The 20,707-nt window shown below is 42.8% G+C and overlaps 1 protein-coding gene across 4 annotated transcripts in view; it reads left to right on the top strand.

Moving 5' to 3' along the window:
- The window catches only part of COL16A1 (collagen type XVI alpha 1 chain), a 717,464-nt gene that overhangs the window by 501,729 nt on the left and 195,028 nt on the right, over window positions 1–20,707 (top strand). For all 4 annotated transcript variants that reach the window (XM_069223294.1, XM_069223295.1, XM_069223297.1 and 1 more), the window contains 8 exons: window positions 9,304–9,339; window positions 10,259–10,312; window positions 13,078–13,155; window positions 14,205–14,258; window positions 14,682–14,708; window positions 15,027–15,092; window positions 15,256–15,303; window positions 18,973–19,026. In XM_069223294.1, the coding sequence (XP_069079395.1) occupies window positions 9,304–9,339; window positions 10,259–10,312; window positions 13,078–13,155; window positions 14,205–14,258; window positions 14,682–14,708; window positions 15,027–15,092; window positions 15,256–15,303; window positions 18,973–19,026 (417 nt within the window). The remainder of the gene's footprint in view (window positions 1–9,303; window positions 9,340–10,258; window positions 10,313–13,077; window positions 13,156–14,204; window positions 14,259–14,681; window positions 14,709–15,026; window positions 15,093–15,255; window positions 15,304–18,972; window positions 19,027–20,707) is intronic.

Below are 20,707 nucleotides of genomic sequence, written 5' to 3'. Positions count from 1 at the left end.
ACGAGACGACTGCCATCAGCCCATCAGGAACCTTGCTAGGTGATGGTGGTCCCCTGGTTGTCTAACTGCAGGGTTGTAATGTGGCGGTACCACCTGAAGTGCGACGGTCCAAGCTTCACCACGAGTCTGGCGGTCCTTTGAGACTCGTTATGAGGCCCTAAGTCTGAAGGGTGCAACAAATCAATAGAAATTCGAGCGGCAACCCTAGAGATGCATTAGAGAGTGTGGGTCATCCCAAACTCAGGGGTTTATATAGCCATTTTCAGCATAGGAAATCATAGAAACAGCAAAGTAAGCATGATATGAGCATTGTTATGACAATTCACAATTTGTGTTTTTGAAACGTCTCATAACCCTACTATTTTAGCACTAACCCGCTACATGAATATTGATTCATCCGAATGTGTTAGAACTAAACTAGTTCCATAAACAATGGAAAGCAATTGTGAATGAATGCAGTACAGCATACCATCTGGAAGAGCCTTGAAATGTAGTGAATGGGGGTTCCTCGATAGCGTTATTCATGAACAATAGGTCATACTAATAAACAGTGCACATTGCTGCTTGTGATGTCCAATGAGAGATATAAACAGATAAAGAACATCATTATGCAGCATTCATTTTTTTAAAATATGGCATTGAGGCCTAATTTCAGTCCAAACCAGAATATGCATTTAACCACATTTTAATGATTTTGTTTCAATTACAATAGCTCTTTGTCAATACACACATATAACTTATATGTAGAACAACTATTATTTATGTTCATTTTATTCAAAAAAGGCAAAACCTTCCTAATAGGTATTACTATCCCTCAACGTACTTACTGAAGAGGTGCAAATAACAGTTGTCAATCTGTCCCTGAAGCAGGATGTATAATTATAATTTTCACATCATATGAGTGAGATTCTGTTTAGACAATCAATAAAATCAACATGTAATAAGTATTGGAATGCCCTGAAAATGTCCCTTCTACAGATTAGAGGACACTGGGAGAACATAAACCAAATCGGTAAAGTGGTATTTAGACAATCAGCAATTTCAGTAACTTTCTTCTAGATCTTAGTTCCAGAAAACATCTATTCAACAACTGTGCTATCCTTTAGCACAATTAACTCCTGCACTAAGGAACAACATCAAGAATGCTTCTAAAATCAAGAACCTAAAAATTGCCAAAGCTGACACATATACGTTACAAATCAAAATCAGTAGGACTCACAAGTGGCATTAATGCAACACTGGGGAAGTGCAGGATTTACTGCTATAATATAAGCTACCATGTTGAGGATGTAGAATGCTTAGAAATCATTTTTCCAAATATAGATTGGAATGGGATAGGATATGTGTAAGGGTGCTTATGAGTTGACAGGTCTGACGTAACTCCTCACAAATGACTCCAGAGAATCAAAACGTGAAAAAAAGCAACTGTGCATGAAATCCCAGGTCTAGTTAAAAAAGAGGAAGAGTAAAAAAGTGTTTTCTTGCTCTACCACAACCCTAAAGTGCTACCCTAAGACCAGGAAGACCAAAGGAAGGTGGGCAGGCATCAGTGTAGGAAGAGAAGGATATACAGATGAATTGGGAAAGGACAGGTGAGGGAAGAATAGAATGGAGGGTCTCCAAAAAGTAAAAAAGCAATGCAAAGTGGGATATGGGGAATGAGCAGCGGCAGGTCCTTCACTATGGCGGAGGAACTTCACCCCTCCCCCCCACAAACCAGCAGCAGCTGCTGCAAATGTAAAAATAAAATGATAATAAACAATGTTTATTATTGTTCTGTTTTTCAAGGTGTGGGGTCATGGGGAATGACAGGAAGGGAGGGGCCATGGTGTGCACTCCCCTCAGAGCGCATGTGTGTTTGACTGGCTGTCTCAGGACAGCCAAATACACATGCGCACTGAGCTCTCTCCAACCTGAGCTGTGTTGCCAGGTTGGAGACAGCAAGAACAGACTCAGGCTCCCAGTCTGCCCGGAAACGCAAAGCTAGGGTACTCAGGCCCATCTTAACACTGCTCTCATGCCAGCAGCATGAGAGCAGCATTAGGATTGGCCGCAGGGCAGACTGGAAGCCTGCAGTCAGTGGAGCCAGAAGAGCAGCACGGCGGTGATGCGGCGGGTCAAGTATTTTTTTTTTCTTCTAATTTTGTTGTCTTTGTTTTTTGCCCCCAGCCCCACCACTTTGCCCTGGCAGGAGCCGCCCCTGGGAATGAGGAAGGTGGTGGGTGCAAAGAAGTAAAGATAAGATACGCAAGGGTAGGGAGTGAAGAGCATGCCGGAGATCTGTGGGGGTTGGACTGAACCTCTTCTTACCATGTAAACAAAGGGACAAAAGGTGTATACACAAGAGAGACGAGGGCAGAATCAGAGAGGCCCTCAAATAACTCGGACCTGCCCTCCCAATAATACCCAACCACCCCCGTTAAAGGATTTTCAGAGAGTTGTTGCCAGGTGCACATTGACTTTTTGCACACATTTCATGTTAGTTCTGTTTAGTTTGTCACGGCCATGCAGGGAAACATTATTGGCAAAGTCTTTTCTCAGCTTGACCACGTCACTTCCCTCCCATTAGGAACTGAGGGAACTGGGAATATGTTACTGATTTCCAGCATGTGACCTTGTCAAGATTAACATGTTCTATTGGGTGTTTCACGACGTCCGTCTGGAAATCCACTGCAACAATCTGTTAATTAGTTAATATTAGCTAATATGTAAACATTACTAATGTCTAGTGCATGTTAGCAGGGGCTGTAGCAGAAACAGCATAATAATAACATATTCCCATTTGACCCACTACCCGCTTCCACCTCCTCGACCTCTCAGGCACCCCCAGCAGCAACAAAATCACAAGATGGAACAAACTTACCACCCAAAACACCACCAACATCGTGTGCTCCATCTCCCTCAGTGCCCCTCCACATGTTCAGCCACGGGATCAACACCATCAGCAACAAGGTCACCCACATCCTTAACTCATTCATCAGGGCACCCACCTACCTGGATGACTGGAAACATGCTTGAATGAAACTTCTCCTCAAGAAACCTTTGGCGCACCCCAAGAAAAGTAATTCTCCTTGACCTCTCAGCAGCCTTGCACACCATCTCCCATCATACTGTAATCAAAACTCTCCACCAGATCGGCACCCAAGATGACACTCTCAAATGGATCACATCCTTCCTCTCTGGCAGAAGCCAAAAAGTCTTCCTACCTCCCTTCTCATCCAAACTCAAGAGCATCATCTGCGGCATCCCTCAAGGCAGTTCCATCAGCCTTACCCTCTTCAATGCCTACATGACCACTCTGGCCAGCATAGTCAGGAGCCATGGACTCAACATCATCTCATACTCCAACGACACCCAACTCATCCTCACGCTATCCAAAGACCCCTACACCACAAAAGCCAACTTCCACATCTGATTTACCAGCATCACCAACTGTTGCAAGACAACTGCCTCAGACTCAATGCAGACAAGACTGAAGCCACGATCTTCAGAAGCACACCTTCTCCATGGGCCGACTCCTGGTAGCCCACCAGACTGGTACCACCACGAGGTCCAATCCCATAACCTCGGCATCATCCTTGACAAAGAACTTACATGAAGGGCCAGATAAATGCAGTCTTCTTTGTCTGCTTCCTCACACTCCGCATGCTTCACAGGATCTTCAGTGGCTACCGGTTTACGCCAGATGCACCATCACAGGCCCTTGTCACCAGCCGCCTGGTCTATGGCAACACTCTATACGCAGGCACCACCTCAGACCCCCCAAAAAGACCACAAACCATACAAAAGGCAGCAGACAGACTCCTCCTCGACCACCCCAGAAAGAACCACTTCACCTCCATCCCCTCTCCTAAGAAACCTCGACTGGCTCCCCATTCTCAAAAGATGCCAATTCTAGATGCTGTCCCACATGTACAAAGCCTTTCACAACCAAGGACCAGCTTACCTCAGCTTCCACCTCCCCTTTAGAGTCCACTCCTTCTACCTTACCACGAAATCCTGGAACAGCCTCCCATCCACCTCAGAACAGCACCCTCACTCCAGGAATTCAGGAAGGGGCTGACCCTGGTTCTTTTACTGATCACATAGCAACAGAACACAGCACCTGTATACCCTCACTGGTGATTAGTGCGCTATTCAAACTCAGATTGATTGACAGGACTGGCTGGGATGGTAAATCCAACTCTCTGCACTGATCCTCACAACTGCCTATCCCCTCAACTCACACTCCACTCTATACTTCCATCATCCTTATTCCAATTCAACACAAGGCACCTGCGCCTGCGCACTCACCTTACAACATTTTACAACACACACCACATCACAGCATGCATCTGCCATGGTCACGGCATCTGCACTATCCATCCCACTAAGACATGATAAAATGTACTAAGCACCTCTGAAAGCTCAAACATGCTTTTGCTCTGTGCCCCAAATAAGGCTGGTGGGGGTGCAGGAGGCCCTTGGTGATGATCTGTCACCACAGAAACAGCAGCATCCATATCTCCAGCCATAGGACCAGAATTGAAGGTCTTGGAAGGAGGTGTTGCAACAGGAGCAGAAACAAACTATGAGAGCTGCTAATGGTGTGGTGATCATAATTAGCTACAAAAGGAATGAATGAGGGAAATGAGAGAAATTGAAAATGTAGTGATTCTCTGCCCAATTAAAAACTGTGGAATATTCAGTAATTGTTGCAGGAAAAAATGTTTGCAGCAAAATATGCAGTGGAAGCACTATAGAAAAAGGCAGTTTTCTGGTTTCAACAGCTTGTGCGATGGACAGGTTATGGGATGAACAGTCATGCACATCTAAGTTATTAAGGATTCTCGTAAAATGTCCAAGTACATAATCTCTTGGCATTGAAGTTTATGATTCTTTGCAGGTAACACAAAACTGGCACAAGTACTCCCAAAACTATCAGTGTAATTTTCTAGAAAAGACTTGCAACATTTGTTTCTTCTTTAAGGGAGAGTACAAGTCAGTAGTATGACCCTCAACTTACATTTTATTGAAACAATATAGAGTTTCTTTATTCAGCAATGGCTTTGACTTGGCCATCAAGTTTTCAAGTGAAACAAGCTAGATCTGAAACCAATCTCCACGGGATCCCAACATTTTTGGTTTGGGTAAGTCTAGCCCATTGTGTTCAGAAACAGAGTTCCATAAAGTCAGACTAGAGGGTTTTACACTTCTGCTGCCAGGCCACATATTGAATTTGTAACCATTTCACATCCAAAAGCCCCAGTCAAGCTAGATAGTTAACAGAACATCTCCTGTTTTTACCATCATATTCACAAACCATGTGCAGCAGTGGTGGCATAGAACACAGGAAATATCAAGCTCAGACCTATAACTCTTGGTACTTCCTGGGTACTTCCTTGTTTAAGAAGAGATTGATTGGCATGAACACCATTTAGAACACTCATGATTCCCATTAGCAAACAGTCTTGATGTCCACATTCACTTAAAACACCAGTGTGGCTCCTGAGTAATATGGTCACTGGCAAATGTTGGCAACTTGGTGTACTGGTATTAAAGCAAAAATCAACAGTTTGAATTTCCATCAACTGATTGGCCCCAATATTACCCTCTAATGCATGTCTACCTTAACCCAATTAATTGACCCATAAAAGCTTCATCTCTGCCTCAGGCAGAAAGTGCTGTCCAAACCTTTGTCAGTTTTGTCAGTGGCTTTTCCAAAACATGTATCTGGCATTACCTCTTTGAATGTTCATGCTACGACCTTCAACCTTTTTCATCATCCCGAAGCATTTGTGTGGTATGTAACCATATGAACAAGCTCAGAGTTATGGACCAATCAACTTGAATTTGACCGGAGCATGCCCCTGCAATAACAATAATTAGGCACAATGATTGTGACAGATTCCATGTAAACAAATATACAGTCAGATGCTTATGGACACCAATGGAATAAGCCTTACATGCCAATTTACTGGATGTAAGAGCAACCCGGCTAGCTCTTAAAGCTTTCCTATTACAAGTAACTAACAATGCAGTCCTCCTGAAGACATACACCACCACCAAAATGTTTTATATCAGAAAATGAAGACATGAGATCCTTCACTTGCTCCGGAGAAGCACGGGTACTTTGGAGGTAGAATTCCAAGCATTACATTGGTCTGTCAATAGAACATGTTCTACGTTCAAGCAGCAAAAGAGCACATCACCTAAGTTGAAAAATATCAGACTCCCACAAATGGGAAGTAGATTTAGCAATGATAGTCTTGATACACCATTAATGTTATTCACTATTCATAGACTGGCTGGCATGCAAAACAAACAACACAAAACATGTGTCCTATGTTTTAGATTTCCAAAGGAGGAATGATGGGGAGACTTTTTCAATCCAGGGCAATAAAGATATTATGTATTCCTTTTGTTTTCTTCTTCTTTCCCATCTAGTTGTATGTGTGTAAGACATTATAAAGCCAAATATTCTGGCTAGACCTCACATGGGCCAGAGAGTTAAGTTTCTCAGACCATGTTTTATAATTACATGAGGGACCTTCAGCATCTTAACGGATAACCCGGCTTGTCATCCATGAACAAGGTCAGCATCCTCCACCATCACCCAGTTCTCGGAATCTGGCAGCCTTGCACCTGATCTGGTCATGTGTGCCTTTTCCAGAAAATGCATGGATATCCTAGAACAGTCTAGAGCTATCTCTGCCAGTACAACATGCTACAGGAAATAGAATATATTTTGTTTCTGGTTTTGAAACAGAAACCTGAGTCCAGTTACGTGCAAGCCCCATGAGGACTTACCCTAACTTCTTCTTCTGGCCTTCGGACAGCAGCGTTCTTATTCTGGTGTCATGCTATAGGAAGAATTCCAGCAAGGAAATCAATTTATGGTGAAGAATGTCCTAAGGGTATTCTCTGCAAATTCGTCCATTAGGCATTTGACTCCTTCATGGGAGATTAATGTAGTAATATCACATGTTCTCAGTTTGAGTTCCTGTATACTACAGCTTTGACATTTCTGACTTAGAAGGCTCAATTTCTGGTAGCCATCAACTCAGCCAAGAGATCAGGTGCATTTTTCAGCTGACAAGTCCTACTTCATCAGCTAGATAACTATCTGGACTCTATTGACAGTCACCTCAAAAATAGTTTCTGACTTTTAATACACCGCAAAGTTATTACTGCCAGTTACCACAAACAATCTTACAAATATAGCTGAAATGGGGTACCCTAACTAGTCAACAAAGACGCCTTAAGGAACTCTATATATAAAAGACAAGGGAGGCCTGAATAACACTTCTAATATTCATGCATTTCGAAGAAATAAATATGGACACACGGTGGCAAAGGCTCCAATACCCATGTAGCAGCTAGATTACATTAAATTAGCTCAAAGCAAGACAGACAAGAGCCTGAATTAGTTACACACCACTCCAGTAGAGGACAAATCCCCACAAAAAACAATTGGAAATTTGACATCTGCATAACAGCTACATGGAGATTTCATAAAGTATTCTGTGGCAACATCTCTCTGGACTGTGATGCCAGGGTGGATACTTAAACAGAAAAGGTGATCCTTACAATGGAGAGGCTTTTAGTTAGGCTCTGAGGTATATTTTGATCGCACCTATTAAAAAACATAGGCCCATATTTATACTTTTTGACGCAAAACTGCGCTAACGCAGTTTTGCGCCCAAAAAATTAGCGCCGGCTAACGCCATTCTGAAGCGCCATGCGGGCGCCGTATTTATTGAATGACGTTAGCCGGCGTTAGCCGCCGGCGCTGTCTGGTGTGCGTTAAAAAAAACGACGTACACCAGGCAGCGCCGGCGTAGGGGGAAAATGGAGTATGGGCGTCCACAAATGGTGCAAGTCAGGCTGAGGCAAAAAAAATCGCCTCAACCCGATTTGCGCCATTTTTTTACGACTCCCAACCCCCATTGAAATGACTCCTGTCTTAGCAAAGACAGGAGTCATGCCCCCTTGCCCAATGGCCATGCCCAGGGGACTTATGTCCCCTGGGCATGGCCATTGGGCATAGTGGCATGTAGGGGGGCACAAATCAGGCCCCCCCTATGCCACAAAAAAATACTTACCTGAACTTACCTTAATGTCCCTGGGGTGGGTCCCTCCATCCTTGGGTGTCCTCCTGGGGTGGGCAAGGGTGGCAGGGGGTGTCCCTGGGGGCAGGGGAGGGCACCTCTGGGCTCATTCTGAGCCCACAGGTCCCTTAACGCCTGCCCTGACCCAGGCGTTAAAATCCGGCGCTAATGCGGGTTTTTTAGACCCGCCCACTCCCGGGCGTCATTTTTGCCCGGGAGTATAAATACGACGCATATGCATCGGAGTCATTTTTTAAGACGGGAACGCCTACCTTGCATATCATTAACGCAAGGAAGTTGTTCACGCAAAAAAATGACGCTAACTCCATGAACTTTGGCGCTAGACGCGTCCAACGCCAAAGTATAAATATGGAGTTAGTTTTGCGTCGAATTTGCGTCGAAAAAAACGACGCAAATTCGGCGCAAACGGAGTATAAATATGCCCCATAATCTATAAAGTGGTGTTAGGGGTTAAACTACTCGATCAGTGCTGCAAGGTCAGGTAGAATAAAATAAGCCTGTCTGGCCTTGGAAAAGCCCAAGACAGGTATTTCAAACAAGTTGTGGCAGTCTGTACATATCACTTCATTGCAACACGGATTTCTACTCTGATACTCCAGAATACTTGAAAAGCATGTGAATCTATGAAAGATAGCAATGCCTTAGAACTAGATGGATATGAAAGCGAGTCTTACACACCATAGTAATTCCTGTGTCTGTACCCCTTCAGCCTCTTCAGACGTGCAATCCATCTTCAATCCCTCTCAGTTTGTCTTGATCCATAAATGGTACCATTAATGGCAGACAAAATGGATGGATAGAACAACACAGTTCACAACCTACTTTCAGAATTATAGTAGCTTAATCTAAGCACTAGGAAGGCTAGGCAACTAGCTTTCCAGCACTCTTTGTTCATGGAACTGCAAGACTATGCAGACAGGAGTTACCATGGTGTACAAAAGTAACTATTTACTAGTAGAAAATGCATTTCCAAGTATTTGATTCATTTGATACATTACCCTACCTTTAAACTTATCAAATCTTTAGCCAAGTTAGGATGGCTTGCCAGATTTGGCATGGATAAACTGACCATCACCCATACCCAGTCCAAAGAAGCAGTTGCAGAACTGTATAGTTGATGGCAGATTTGCATCACTAGAGGGAAATACATGTTCTTTGTCTTCACTTTCTTCTGTTTCATTTTGTTTTTCAGGGTGAAAGTGGTGCACGAGGTTTGGTTGGAAGTCCAGTAAGTGTTTCAAGCTACCTTCAAATGGGGCGGGAGAGACACATTGAGGGGAGGAGGGAGGAATGAGCTGGTGAAAACTGTCAGCACTGCAGCAACAGTAGAATTGTCTTTTTGTTTTGTATACCTACTGATATCTACTAGGGTTCAGAAGTCTAGGCATGTACTGTATTTCCAGTCTGAAGGCTCATCTGGAAAGTTGGGTTTACAAGAAGCTGAGGCAATATTTTTGTAGTTTCACAGCTCCTACGGGGGGTGCTTTAAAAAGCAGGGTTGTGTAACTTAGAATAAAAGTGACCCAGAAAGGTAGAAAAAAAGCAACATCTGCACAGAGGGGATGGAACGGGGTGGAGTATGACTCCCTGGACCTGATAGACATGAGCTTTCGAGACCAGCACAAGGAAGCCCATTAAGGATAGATGCATTCAAGAGAGCTGAATTTGTGGTCTGTGGTCTTAGAGCATCTACAGCTAGAGTAGCTAATACCTGAAAGAGCACAAGAAGAAAGGGAAAAGAGGAGGGGTTGGAATTAGGTAAGGGGAAATATCACTATTAAGGTGTGTGAGAAGTTGAGTCTGAAATGACGATGTGAGGGAAGTGACATGAGAGAGGTTGGTTCAATTAATGTATTAGTCTGGGACTGGGTAAGTGAATGGATGGAGAGCAGGAGGTGCTTGGCAGACATAATACTACAGTCTCTGACACAGTGATGCACTTCCGACCCTCAAAGACCTGGCTGTTCATGCAAATTACACCAATTAGGAAAGCGTTAGGTGGAAAATACATACCTGACGAGGCAGAGGTGAAGGACGAAGTGAAATTAAATGTCTACGGACTGTCATGGGTAGTTGTGCTGAATGCAGATACAATGACGTCTATGCCCAGGAAAAGCTTCTACTCACCATGTTCTTCCCATCTGAAGGGACCCCCTGGACCGAGTGGACCCCCGGGATCCAAGGGAGTGAATGGAGAAAAGGTGAGTATGTGTGGCATTTGTAACCTTCCTTGATCTCTCAGTGATATGTTCATGTTCATCTTACATATTTATGATTTTTGGCACTTATAGGCGGTAGCAAGGATTCCCAGCTCTTCCTACATCCGTAGATTCAGGGAGAACTAGAGACTTATATTCAGAACAAAGAACCCAGGGGAGGTTTAGTTTTGGCCCAGCTGAGGTTCGGGCAGTTGTCCTTGTGTGTAACATGTTAAAGTGGGCAGTAAATTCCTCTCCACAGAGTTGGTGGAACTTTGGCCACTCTACATTTTGCATGTAATGTGGAGTTCTGACCAACTTCTGCCAACCACTGAGTGGTGGAGTTTCTGCTCATGGATGGCCAACATAATGCTGGTGAACCTTGAGTGCGATTTGGTGTCAAATAGCATGATTTTCGGTCACTGGGAGGCAGTGACAGCTGGCATCGAAGGAGAGTCGTGGGGTGGGCGAATGGGTGGTGGGCAGTGTTAGTGGCATGCATGATTGTGCTGCGCACCACAAGCAAAATAAAGAAAATACACTTACCTGACATGCAGGACACGCCCTCAACCTCTAGTGGAGGAGCTGCCCCTGCTAGGAGGGCACCCAGCTAGATTTCCCCAACATAGCCGGCCGTGGGCAGTTGCAATCATATGCAGCCGCAAAGCTGCCATTCAAGTAGAAAATCTACACAAGCGGCAGCAAAATCCACTCGGAAAGCAACGCCCTTTGGTGCAGGGCGTGGTGCCATTTTTGCAGATTTTTCAGCACAGAATGAGCTGGAGCTAAAAATCAGAACAATGTGCCTCTTTATGCCCATTTGCAGAACTCATATAACCCGAAAAAGTGGGGGACAGGGAGATTAATGGTCCAGTGTGCAACCTCCCAAATATAACCTATAAAAGTCATAAAGTACACTGTTCCAAAAATGTAAAGAGTGGAGACACAAATAAAGCACAGGGGAACTCTATTGCCAGGAGCAGGAGAGCCCTCACACACCCAATAGGATGTCAAGCTTCATCACTGGGCAAGCTCCTCGTCAGACCAGCACTGCAATGTCTGACGGGCCCCCTTAGAAAAGGGGGGCTCTTAACCGGAGATCTTTTACCAAGTATAGTTATGCCGAGGATGAATGCAATCTATAGGCGTAGTCAGTAGAGAAGAAAAATAGAGAGTAAAATTGGCTCTAAACCAAAACCATCATATTTAATTAATCAGAAATAGGTTTAGGCCAAGATACAGAAACAGTATAGGGAGTGCTGGTAGAGATAATGCTCAAATGCACTCTCACTTTATGTGATCAAAGGGAGATGGGCACTATCCAATCTCCTTCAATACTAGATCGACATGTTTCGTGTCTTAATGGTCACAAAGTATCTAGTGACACTTCATCAGGACCAAAAACATAAAGCCAACTTCTCCTTAGAATATTGCATGGACCCTAGTGGGATTCAAGTTAACAGATATGCTCAGGTCACTTACTCATACCAACTGCAAGTCTGGTCAGTCTAGTCGAAAGGTTGCCCGTCCCAAATTATGATAATGGCTCCCTGGAAATACACGTGCCCACAAACAGTTACCCAGTATCGCATTTCTCCTGTTAATGACCGGGGACCTACCCGGGGGCCGCTTTCCGGTAACAGGCATTTGCAGAACTCAGCAGAATCTCATGGAGTTTTACTGTAACTCCGCAGAATTCCACAGAGTGATACTCCATGAGTTCCGCCCACCTCGAGTAACATGCTGGTGAATGTAGTGCTTCTTTTGGAAACCATTGAGGAGGAGAACACGAAGTTGATACAAGCCAAATAGTGACAGTGAAAATGATGAAATGTGTAAACTGATCAGTGCACATTGATAAGATTTACTAAGAGCTAGCAAAGAGCTGGAAACGGAAGAACGTATAGGATTTTCTATTGAGGGACAAACGTGCATGGGAAACCTTCTTTTGTGCCTTGCTGTGAATGTAAAGCTTTTTTTTTGTATGCTATGTCATGGCGCATTACACTCCTTTATGTTGCAACTATTTTATAAAGGAAGAGGTGCCTCAGCTCTATTACTCACTGCATTCTTACTGAATGTTATTTACACTTTCCCTCAAAAAGGTGAACTGAAGTCCGAGGCTCCTTAGTGTTGTCTTTCAGATTGTGTGTACATCGATGTACTTGCAAACGTCAGAATCTACTTTTTGCTGATTTTGGCCAATTAAATTATGTTTGTGGTAGTCGCATGCGTTTTGCCGCAGTTGCACATTTAAAATTGTTCTATTGTTTTTTTTTTTTGCATTGATTTACAACCTCTTTTCTTTAGCAGTGGGAGAGGGGTAATTGCACCTGTTTGTCGTCCCCCCCTTCAAGTGGCTCATAATTGTTGGATATACCTTCTTAACTTACGTTAAAATGTGAAATTCCTGCATGCTTTCTTCACATACTTTAATATATATCACTGCGTGGAAAAAAAAAACATAATGCGTTAATTTTATGTATTGAATTATTTCAACGTATAGTAAAATTGCACTTGCGCTTTTAATTACGGAAGCTCATTTGAAGATAGGAGTAAGTCAGCACTCTTCTTGCATCCTATCTCGTAATGAGAGCTTCAGCACTTGGTTTTCTTGATTGTTTAAGACCCCCTGATTTTGCAAGATGGTTTAAAGAAGCCATCTGTGTAGGGCGCAGCCAAGGAGGGACAGAGCCAGCGGTTGAAGTAGTTGCTTCGGATTAACTCTCTCCTTACCTTTTCTCTCTCTCTCTCTCCACCTCTTCTAGGGCACCAGTGGGCAGAGAGGTATTCAAGGTCCCCCGGGGCCACCTGGGCCTCGAGGCCCCAGCATCCCCGGGACCCCAGTAAGTTATGTTGTTTTCTCATGGATTTGTAAGTTAAGACTGTTATTGATTGATAGTTTTTGAATATGTTTGAATTAATATCTTGTCACAGAGGAGTGTGGGAATTGACTGAATGTTGTACGTAATACTACAGCACCACAAAGATAAGATGACATTACCGCCAGGTTAGAAGCTTAGAGGCACTCAAGGGCATTTCAAATATCAACCCCTCCCATGCATTACACGTAGAGCAAAGCACTCTTGAAACTTACACAAAGCTCACATTCACCCCTGATGATCTGTTCTCTGCTTAAGTCCTTGTTTAGGGGCTCGGTTGCGGGCTGTGGACATTGGAAGACCTGGGCTGATTTCTCCGCCCTCCCAATTGACCAAAACGCTTGCTGCTGTTACTTCATATTTCCTGTGCCTCTGTCCTTTACTGGCTGAGACTGAGAGCTTTAGAAATAGGTTAACTACACATAAAGGGGAAACAGCTCCATGGATTGGGCCATTCTGGAAACTTTGCCCACTTTCCTAGTGATCAACATGAATTAAATTGTCTCTTGACACTTATATAGTAGATGCTGTTGTTGCTCAAGTCAGTGCTACTTATTGAAGAATAACAGACTTTACTGGCCCTGCCAATGTTCAAGACACTGGCTTGTATTTAAAGCCACATGCCTCTGCTGTGGGGACTCAGCTCACTGAGCTCTCTTTCTGACCAGAGCCAGTTCAGCAATGCAAGATAAGCCAAACACACCACAGGGGAGAGTACATTTGATACAGGGGGCTTGGCTAGGTGGATGGTCTGCAGTTCTTCCTTTTGAGGTTGTGGAAGAGTATAAACAAGTATTGTAGTTTTATTTGGAATACGTCTAGGATTTTTCTTGAGACTGCTCCATCCGCTTGGTGTTCTGCTATGTACTTCCAAAAACAAGAGGGTGATGATGGATATATCTAACAGAATCTTCTAGGAGATTGTGGCGATGGCGAAGATACTCATGTTCAGGTGCTGGCTTTGCTTATGTGTGGACCAGTAGTAAAATCTATTCTACTGAACCTCTCCACAGGGTCGTGATGGACAGGAAGGGATGCCTGGCATCCCTGGAGTAAATGGAGCATCGGTATGTAATTCGGTCACTTTACCTCTCTTCCTCCCTGTCGACCGTCGGTGTCTCAACAAAATTAGTGTCTTTGCTTCATGTTCTCTATTGCTTTGAATCTAATACTTTCACTCCAACTATGGCCTGGCTTCATCCCATGTTACTCCCACTCCTTTTCTTCTTCCTTTCTTTTTCCTTCATGCGGCCTCACTTCCTTCCTTTCTTCTCCCCATCTTCATTCATTTCTCTTTTTTCTTGTTGTGCATTCTATGTTCTTTCTTATTTTCTTTTTCTTTACATTTCTCTTGACCTCTTCCTTGCACCTTCTGTCCCTTTCTTTTTATTCCTATTGTTCTCTCCTTCTTTTGCAATAGGTCTTTTAGTCTTGGTTTTTCTCTCTCTTTGACTTTCTCATTAACATTTGATGTATTTTGATCCACACAGGGTGAAAAAGGAGCACCAGGAGAAAAAGTAAGCTTTGTGCTATTTATCTATTCTGTACATTAGCATCGAATTACGCTGCTCGATAACCAGTTGATGTTAGTGTTCAGTCATGTAATGTGTGTCTTCACTAAGTGTGTTAGGGATTTCAGTGTCTGCCGAGAGTGGCACAGATTTTGGGACATGGATTATAAGCTTATCGAGAGTTTCCTTTTGTGATTCTTTCGAGATTCTTTACTCTCCATTCAGTGACAGATAAGAAGAACTCCTATGATACCCACGTCACACTATAGTCTCGCATCCTTTATCCGGTAGTCAAAGCTGACTAATCTTGCATTTTGTTTACAGGGTGATCGCGGGGAGTGCTCTTGCCAGCCTCCCCCGAGGGTGGATCACAGCTTCTCCGGAATGCCTGTAAGTACTGGGTCTACTTTAGGGTGCTGCCTGCCTTGCTGTTGGGCTAAGGATGCATGGCCGGCCATTTCCCAGACCTTTGTGGGCTGGATTTTCTAGATCCTCTGCACTATCGGGATGCAGTTGCATTACTAAACTAAGGCTACTTCTTTTGGCTCCGCAGGGTGCGCCAGGAATGGGGAGTGAAAACTCATGGCAGCTGGGTCTGCAGGTTCGTCTTTGTCTGCCTTTTGTTCTCCCGTGTCTATTGTCATTTCCTTCTCTGCTCTATCCTTCCTGTCTCTCCCTCTCTCATCTCAACGTTTACCTTGTTACCTGCTCTCCTGTCAATTACTCATTCCTTCTTCCTTTGTATCGCTCATTCCCGCATCCATTGCCCTGCCACGTTACTCCCTAAATTCTCTCACCATACATCACAGTAATTTTTCTGTTCATTTCCTCAACTTCCATTACTTTCTATTTCTTACTGATTTTTTTCCAATTCATCTGAATTCCCTTTATCGTCTCTCTGCTCTATTTATTTTCCTTACGTTTTACCCTTCTACAGTGTGCATTAAGCAAGCTTTCTTTACTTTCTGTACTAGACACCCACTTTCCCATACATATTCTCCCCATCCAGTCTCAATTCTTCACCTTATTTTGCCTTCTCTCCCCACTGCATATTGCTCAGTTTTACACTTTCCTTTTCAATTCTCCACGCTGTCTTTCCTGCTCTGCATTCTTTATTAAGACAGGGCTGCTGGTCTCTTGAAACTCAGCATCGCACAACCCATGTTCTGTGGCCCAGAATCAGATTCTACTGCATCAGTAGTGAAGTAACCACTGGCATTTACTGCAACATTAGAGTAATGAAAACATATAGACAGTGGTATAAAGACATACAAAAATGTCAGAAATCACATTCACACCTTTAAGGTATTTTTTAAGAAGGCGAACTGATATGTATTTTTAAAAATCCACAAAGGAGTATCAAGAATATCAGAAATGTGTTCTACTGCAAATGAAAAAAACTTACAGTGCCATCCGTTACTAGCTACAGAGATCTTAATTAAAACTTTACAAGAAAAATAGTTGCCTTCAAACACACGATTTTCACCTCAAGAGATGTATTCACTGTAATAGCTTGCCGTCCATTACCAACTCGGTCCAAGAAAGAGTATTCCTGTGACGGGCTCAGACATTCCATTTTACACCTCTTGTATTGCCCAAATGATGTCTTAATTGAGGCTTAGTCAAGGAAAGGGGAGTTTGTTTCTCTGTCCTAGTCCCAATCTGACTATAGGACATGCAATGGTTTAATCATATAATGCTTAGGTTGTTTCTGCCAGTTCACTCAAGTTTATTTAATCAGTTTTCTGGAGCTAGGTGGGCAAAGATGTTACTGGAACTCTCTTGGTCTGGAAAAAAAGGTAATCTTTCATCGTAGTCCTAGACAAAGCAAAGGGATGTGCATGGACTGGTGTTTTAAAAGCAGCCTGCTCCAGCTTCTGGTAATTGCCCTCGTTCACAAAGAGCCCTGATGGCAGACAGAATTAAACATGCCATGTGGGTTACCAGTATCCCATCAGCCAATGTCGAATGAAGCTGAGGGTTGGGTAATTATTAGAAGTGTCACACCTATAGGACCCAACCATCTTCCACATCCATTAGGCATTATGATTTAAAGTTTGCAGGCATAGATGAAGAGCATCTGGAGAGGAAAATCCATACATTTGTGTTTGTCATTCATTGCCTTTCTACTTCACTTAAGATAGCCTCCGGCCATAGTCAATGAAGAGGGGCCAATCAAAACCTCCATATATACCTGTTCCACAGGTGTGGAGTACCTTCATGTTACTGCAAAAAGAGCAGACCAGAAAAACAAAAGTAAAACAGAAGAAAGTTGCATGAATGATGGAATTCTTACACTCTTGTTATATTCACTTCTCTCTCCATCTTTAAGCTTTTTCTTCAGTCTCCTCTTTCTCTATTCTTGTCCTTACCATTTAACTGATTATATTACTCATTGATTTCGACCCTTACATTATAATCCACCTATTCACCTCTTTCTACTTGCTTGCCTTCATACTCCAAGATTAGTCCCCCACGTGTTCTACTGTGTTTCTTTTGATTTTCTGTCCTCCCCACTTGTTTTCTTCTTTCTCCTTGCCCATTACTTCCCACTTTCTCTGCGCCACACCGCTCCTGCATTCCTACTTCTCTGCATAGTACACCCTCTTCCTTTGCACCATTTATCCCTTTCATACTGTTGACTGTCTCCCCATATATATTAGCCTATGTCCAGTATGAAATTGTCCTCAGTGTTAAGTATCAAAAAATGTATTCTTCTCTGTTTGCTCATTTCACCCTCTTTCAGACCTTCTTATCTTTCTCATCCTTGCTGCTCATTTGTCTCAATCATTCCTTCTTGTGCTTTCATTACAGCCGCCCTTCTTTCTACTCTGCTGTGAGGTTTTCAAGGCTTCTTTGGTGCTACATGCATTCAGAAGGCAGCTCCAGGGTGCTCTGTACCATCTTAAGTGGGAGACGGAAGGAAAATAGTTTCATTTACAATGCCAGGGCAAGGTGGAGCGGAGAAGCATTAGGGTGGGAGATGGGTAGTAAGAGTGGCTTATTATTTCAATCTTTCAAAGGCAGGACTGTGCAATACAAGTGAATGCTAAGCAAATATAATTTCAATCGTATTTCCACGACCAGGGTGTTTTGGGTCAGAAGTAGACAGTGTAAAAGGGAAGCCTTCCTCTTCCATGTCTCTTCCAATATTGAATTCCCATTTTCTTAGCCTTGATAGATGGATTTCTTTGTGGGATATGGGACACCATTCTTTTTTCTCACTGCAATCTCAGCTCTCCCCTCACCCTCTGCCCAAATCGCTTGTGTGTTAGTCAGGTAGCTTTGTAATCCGATCAGTATTTTATCGGGCTTCAAAGAACACTCAGCAAGGTTGGAACAAAATGCTCCGGGGGCTTAAATAGTACAGTAGATGAATCATCTGCACCATATGAAGATGTATTTTAGCTCTGTTGAGTGGCTAAATGTTAGGGCATGTCAAGGGCAGGATGCAAGGGCCATTCCATTTGCTCCTTGTTGGAGCCTGTAAGGAAGGGCAAACTGGTTGTAGAAATCACATTGTTGATCAGAAAAGAATGCCTTTGGGCAAATACGTTAACAGATGGAAGGAAAAGACAAAGGCATAAATGTCTCCATTCAGTAATTGACCCTTGGCAAGATGTAGACTGAAGAGGAGAGCAACACTCTGAGAGATGACAAATAGCAAGGACAGGATTGTGTTACTAATGAAATAAAAGAGAAGCAGGTCTGGAAATGGGTGATGACTTTGCTGACCAAAAGACAGTGGAAGCTTTATTGGCATACAGTGACAAGAAGAAACAGTGATCATAACAGTTTGGGAACATGTGCTTCAATTGCTTTAGATTTTAGAAGACCTCATTGTCATTAAAATTCTAGTGATACAGACATCCATATACCCAAGTGGCATCCCATTACTGAATGTATACAAACACAACCAATTCTATCTAATCTCAGGTTTTGCAGTTCATATGGCCAATTATGCCTCAACATTGATCCCAACCAATGAAAAAACTGATTGATAATAACTCTAAAGGATTGTGCTGATCTTTAGTGATGAAGACCTTTAGTTCTTCCCCTTCTACCTGTCTTTCACCTTCCTATTATAAAACTTCTTCCTTTTATAGCTACCAAGTCTACTCTTTCAATATGAGACTTATGTTTTGATTGGAGTTTTGCCTCATTCATAAATTCCTTCCTTTACAAGCAGGCTACCTTTGCCTTTATTTCTCCAGCTGCTGGAGATCACATTGTCTCTACATCATATGTTTCCATTTGTGTCCTTCTGTAGGGTCCACCTGGTCCACCTGGTCCCCCAGGTCCTCCTGGGATGCCTGGCCATCAGGTAAGCAGTCAATCGATTGCTTGTGGACAGTGACATTTGTGAGCCCAAGAGGCAATATTTGATTTCTCCATTAAACTTGTGTGTGTTTCCATAGTGACTATGTAATGGAGCTTTTCCATCATCCACAGACACATAACATAACACAGTACATAACTCGAAAATAACTAGTTACAATATGTACATTCTGCATATTGTTGGCATGCAAAAGGAGGTATCTTTAGTATTGGAACAAAGAAGTGGCATACAAGACCATTTTAGGAATATGTAACCTATCTTTCAAATCCACACATTTGTTATTATCCTATTTCTATATACTGTATAGACTACAATATACTATCTAGCTGCCACACACATGATTCACACAATAATTGGTATGAAACTATTCTTCAGGTGTTCATATCAACCAATAAAATAATGCAACATTCCTTTCTCAGTATGCATCCAACATTATTGTGCAACTCCACCAAGGCATACTGAAAATAGTGCCGCTCATGTCAGTTCCTCCTACCTGGAACATGCTAATCTACCAAACTCCCTACAGTAGCCATGAGATTCTGCCATCAAACTGCATTCTGCTTGTGGGGATGTACTACTCCATTAAGAAACATTACTGCCAAATTCTACCCCTCTTACTGCAACTCATGGTACCACACAATCAAACTTGTTGCTCCGCTTGCATTTATGAAAGATATTCACAGCATCTGCATTTGATACTCATTGCATACCATAGTATTTTCTAATGATTCACAGCCTTAAACATTCTTAAAAGGTCAACCAAAAGAAAGTTCATTAAAAAAAATCGGCAGCAAAATTGTTGTTTCACTTCGCTGATATTTAGACTTTTGAGTCATGCTCACTCGCATTCTATGTACTTCTCCATCCATTTTAATATGCAGCCTGATAATGGGAAATCTGACACAAATGGCAGATTTATCATCTGTTCCTTTAGGCCATCACAGGACATGGTGCAGGAGGAGATAATTCTGACTCCACTATGGACCGACGTTCACTTAATAAGGCATGTCGGTGGAATGGGCACTTTCTTTAGAACAAGTGGTCTCCTCCCTTTTCTTGTGGTTCTAAGTTCATGAAAAATCACTGTTGAAATTGTGTAAAACCTCAGGAAAAGGTAGGTATAGTGTCCCAACTTGAATGTTAGGAAAACTATATGAACACTTACTGCACTCCTATTTAGAGGACCATTATCAGTGCTCACATTTAGTTGCAAATGTTTGACAGCACCTGGAACAAAGTGGCTCCTCATCTAGAATATGCAACCACTTTGGTGGGGAAATGTAATCAAACCTCTGGGACAATGCCAAATATGACATATGTTCAAAGGTGATCAAGAAGAAGAGTAAACCCTGAAATCACTAGCACCCTGAGCGTACAAAGTTATATTTTAACCTGCAGTTGCCCATAATGTGAAATGAGTAAAGACAAACGAAGTAGAATAGCAGGCAGTACTTATTTACTGAATAAATGGAAAAAAATAATCAATACTCAATGATGTGGGAGGTGAAAAAATGTATTTGGTGCTCATGAGTATGTATGTATGAGTATGAGTATGAGGATGCAAAACACACAGTAAAAATGACCCTAACAAGATAATAATAGTAATACTGTTTGTTCGGGTCATTTTTCACTGTGAGTGATGCACAAAGTTGGCATCCCTCGAATG

The sequence above is a fragment of the Pleurodeles waltl genome, chromosome 3_1 (assembly GCF_031143425.1).
Source record: "Pleurodeles waltl isolate 20211129_DDA chromosome 3_1, aPleWal1.hap1.20221129, whole genome shotgun sequence".
NCBI lineage: Eukaryota > Metazoa > Chordata > Amphibia > Caudata > Salamandridae > Pleurodeles > Pleurodeles waltl.
Note: the sequence above shows the minus strand (reverse complement) of the source record. Positions and strands in the feature narration are given on the sequence as shown.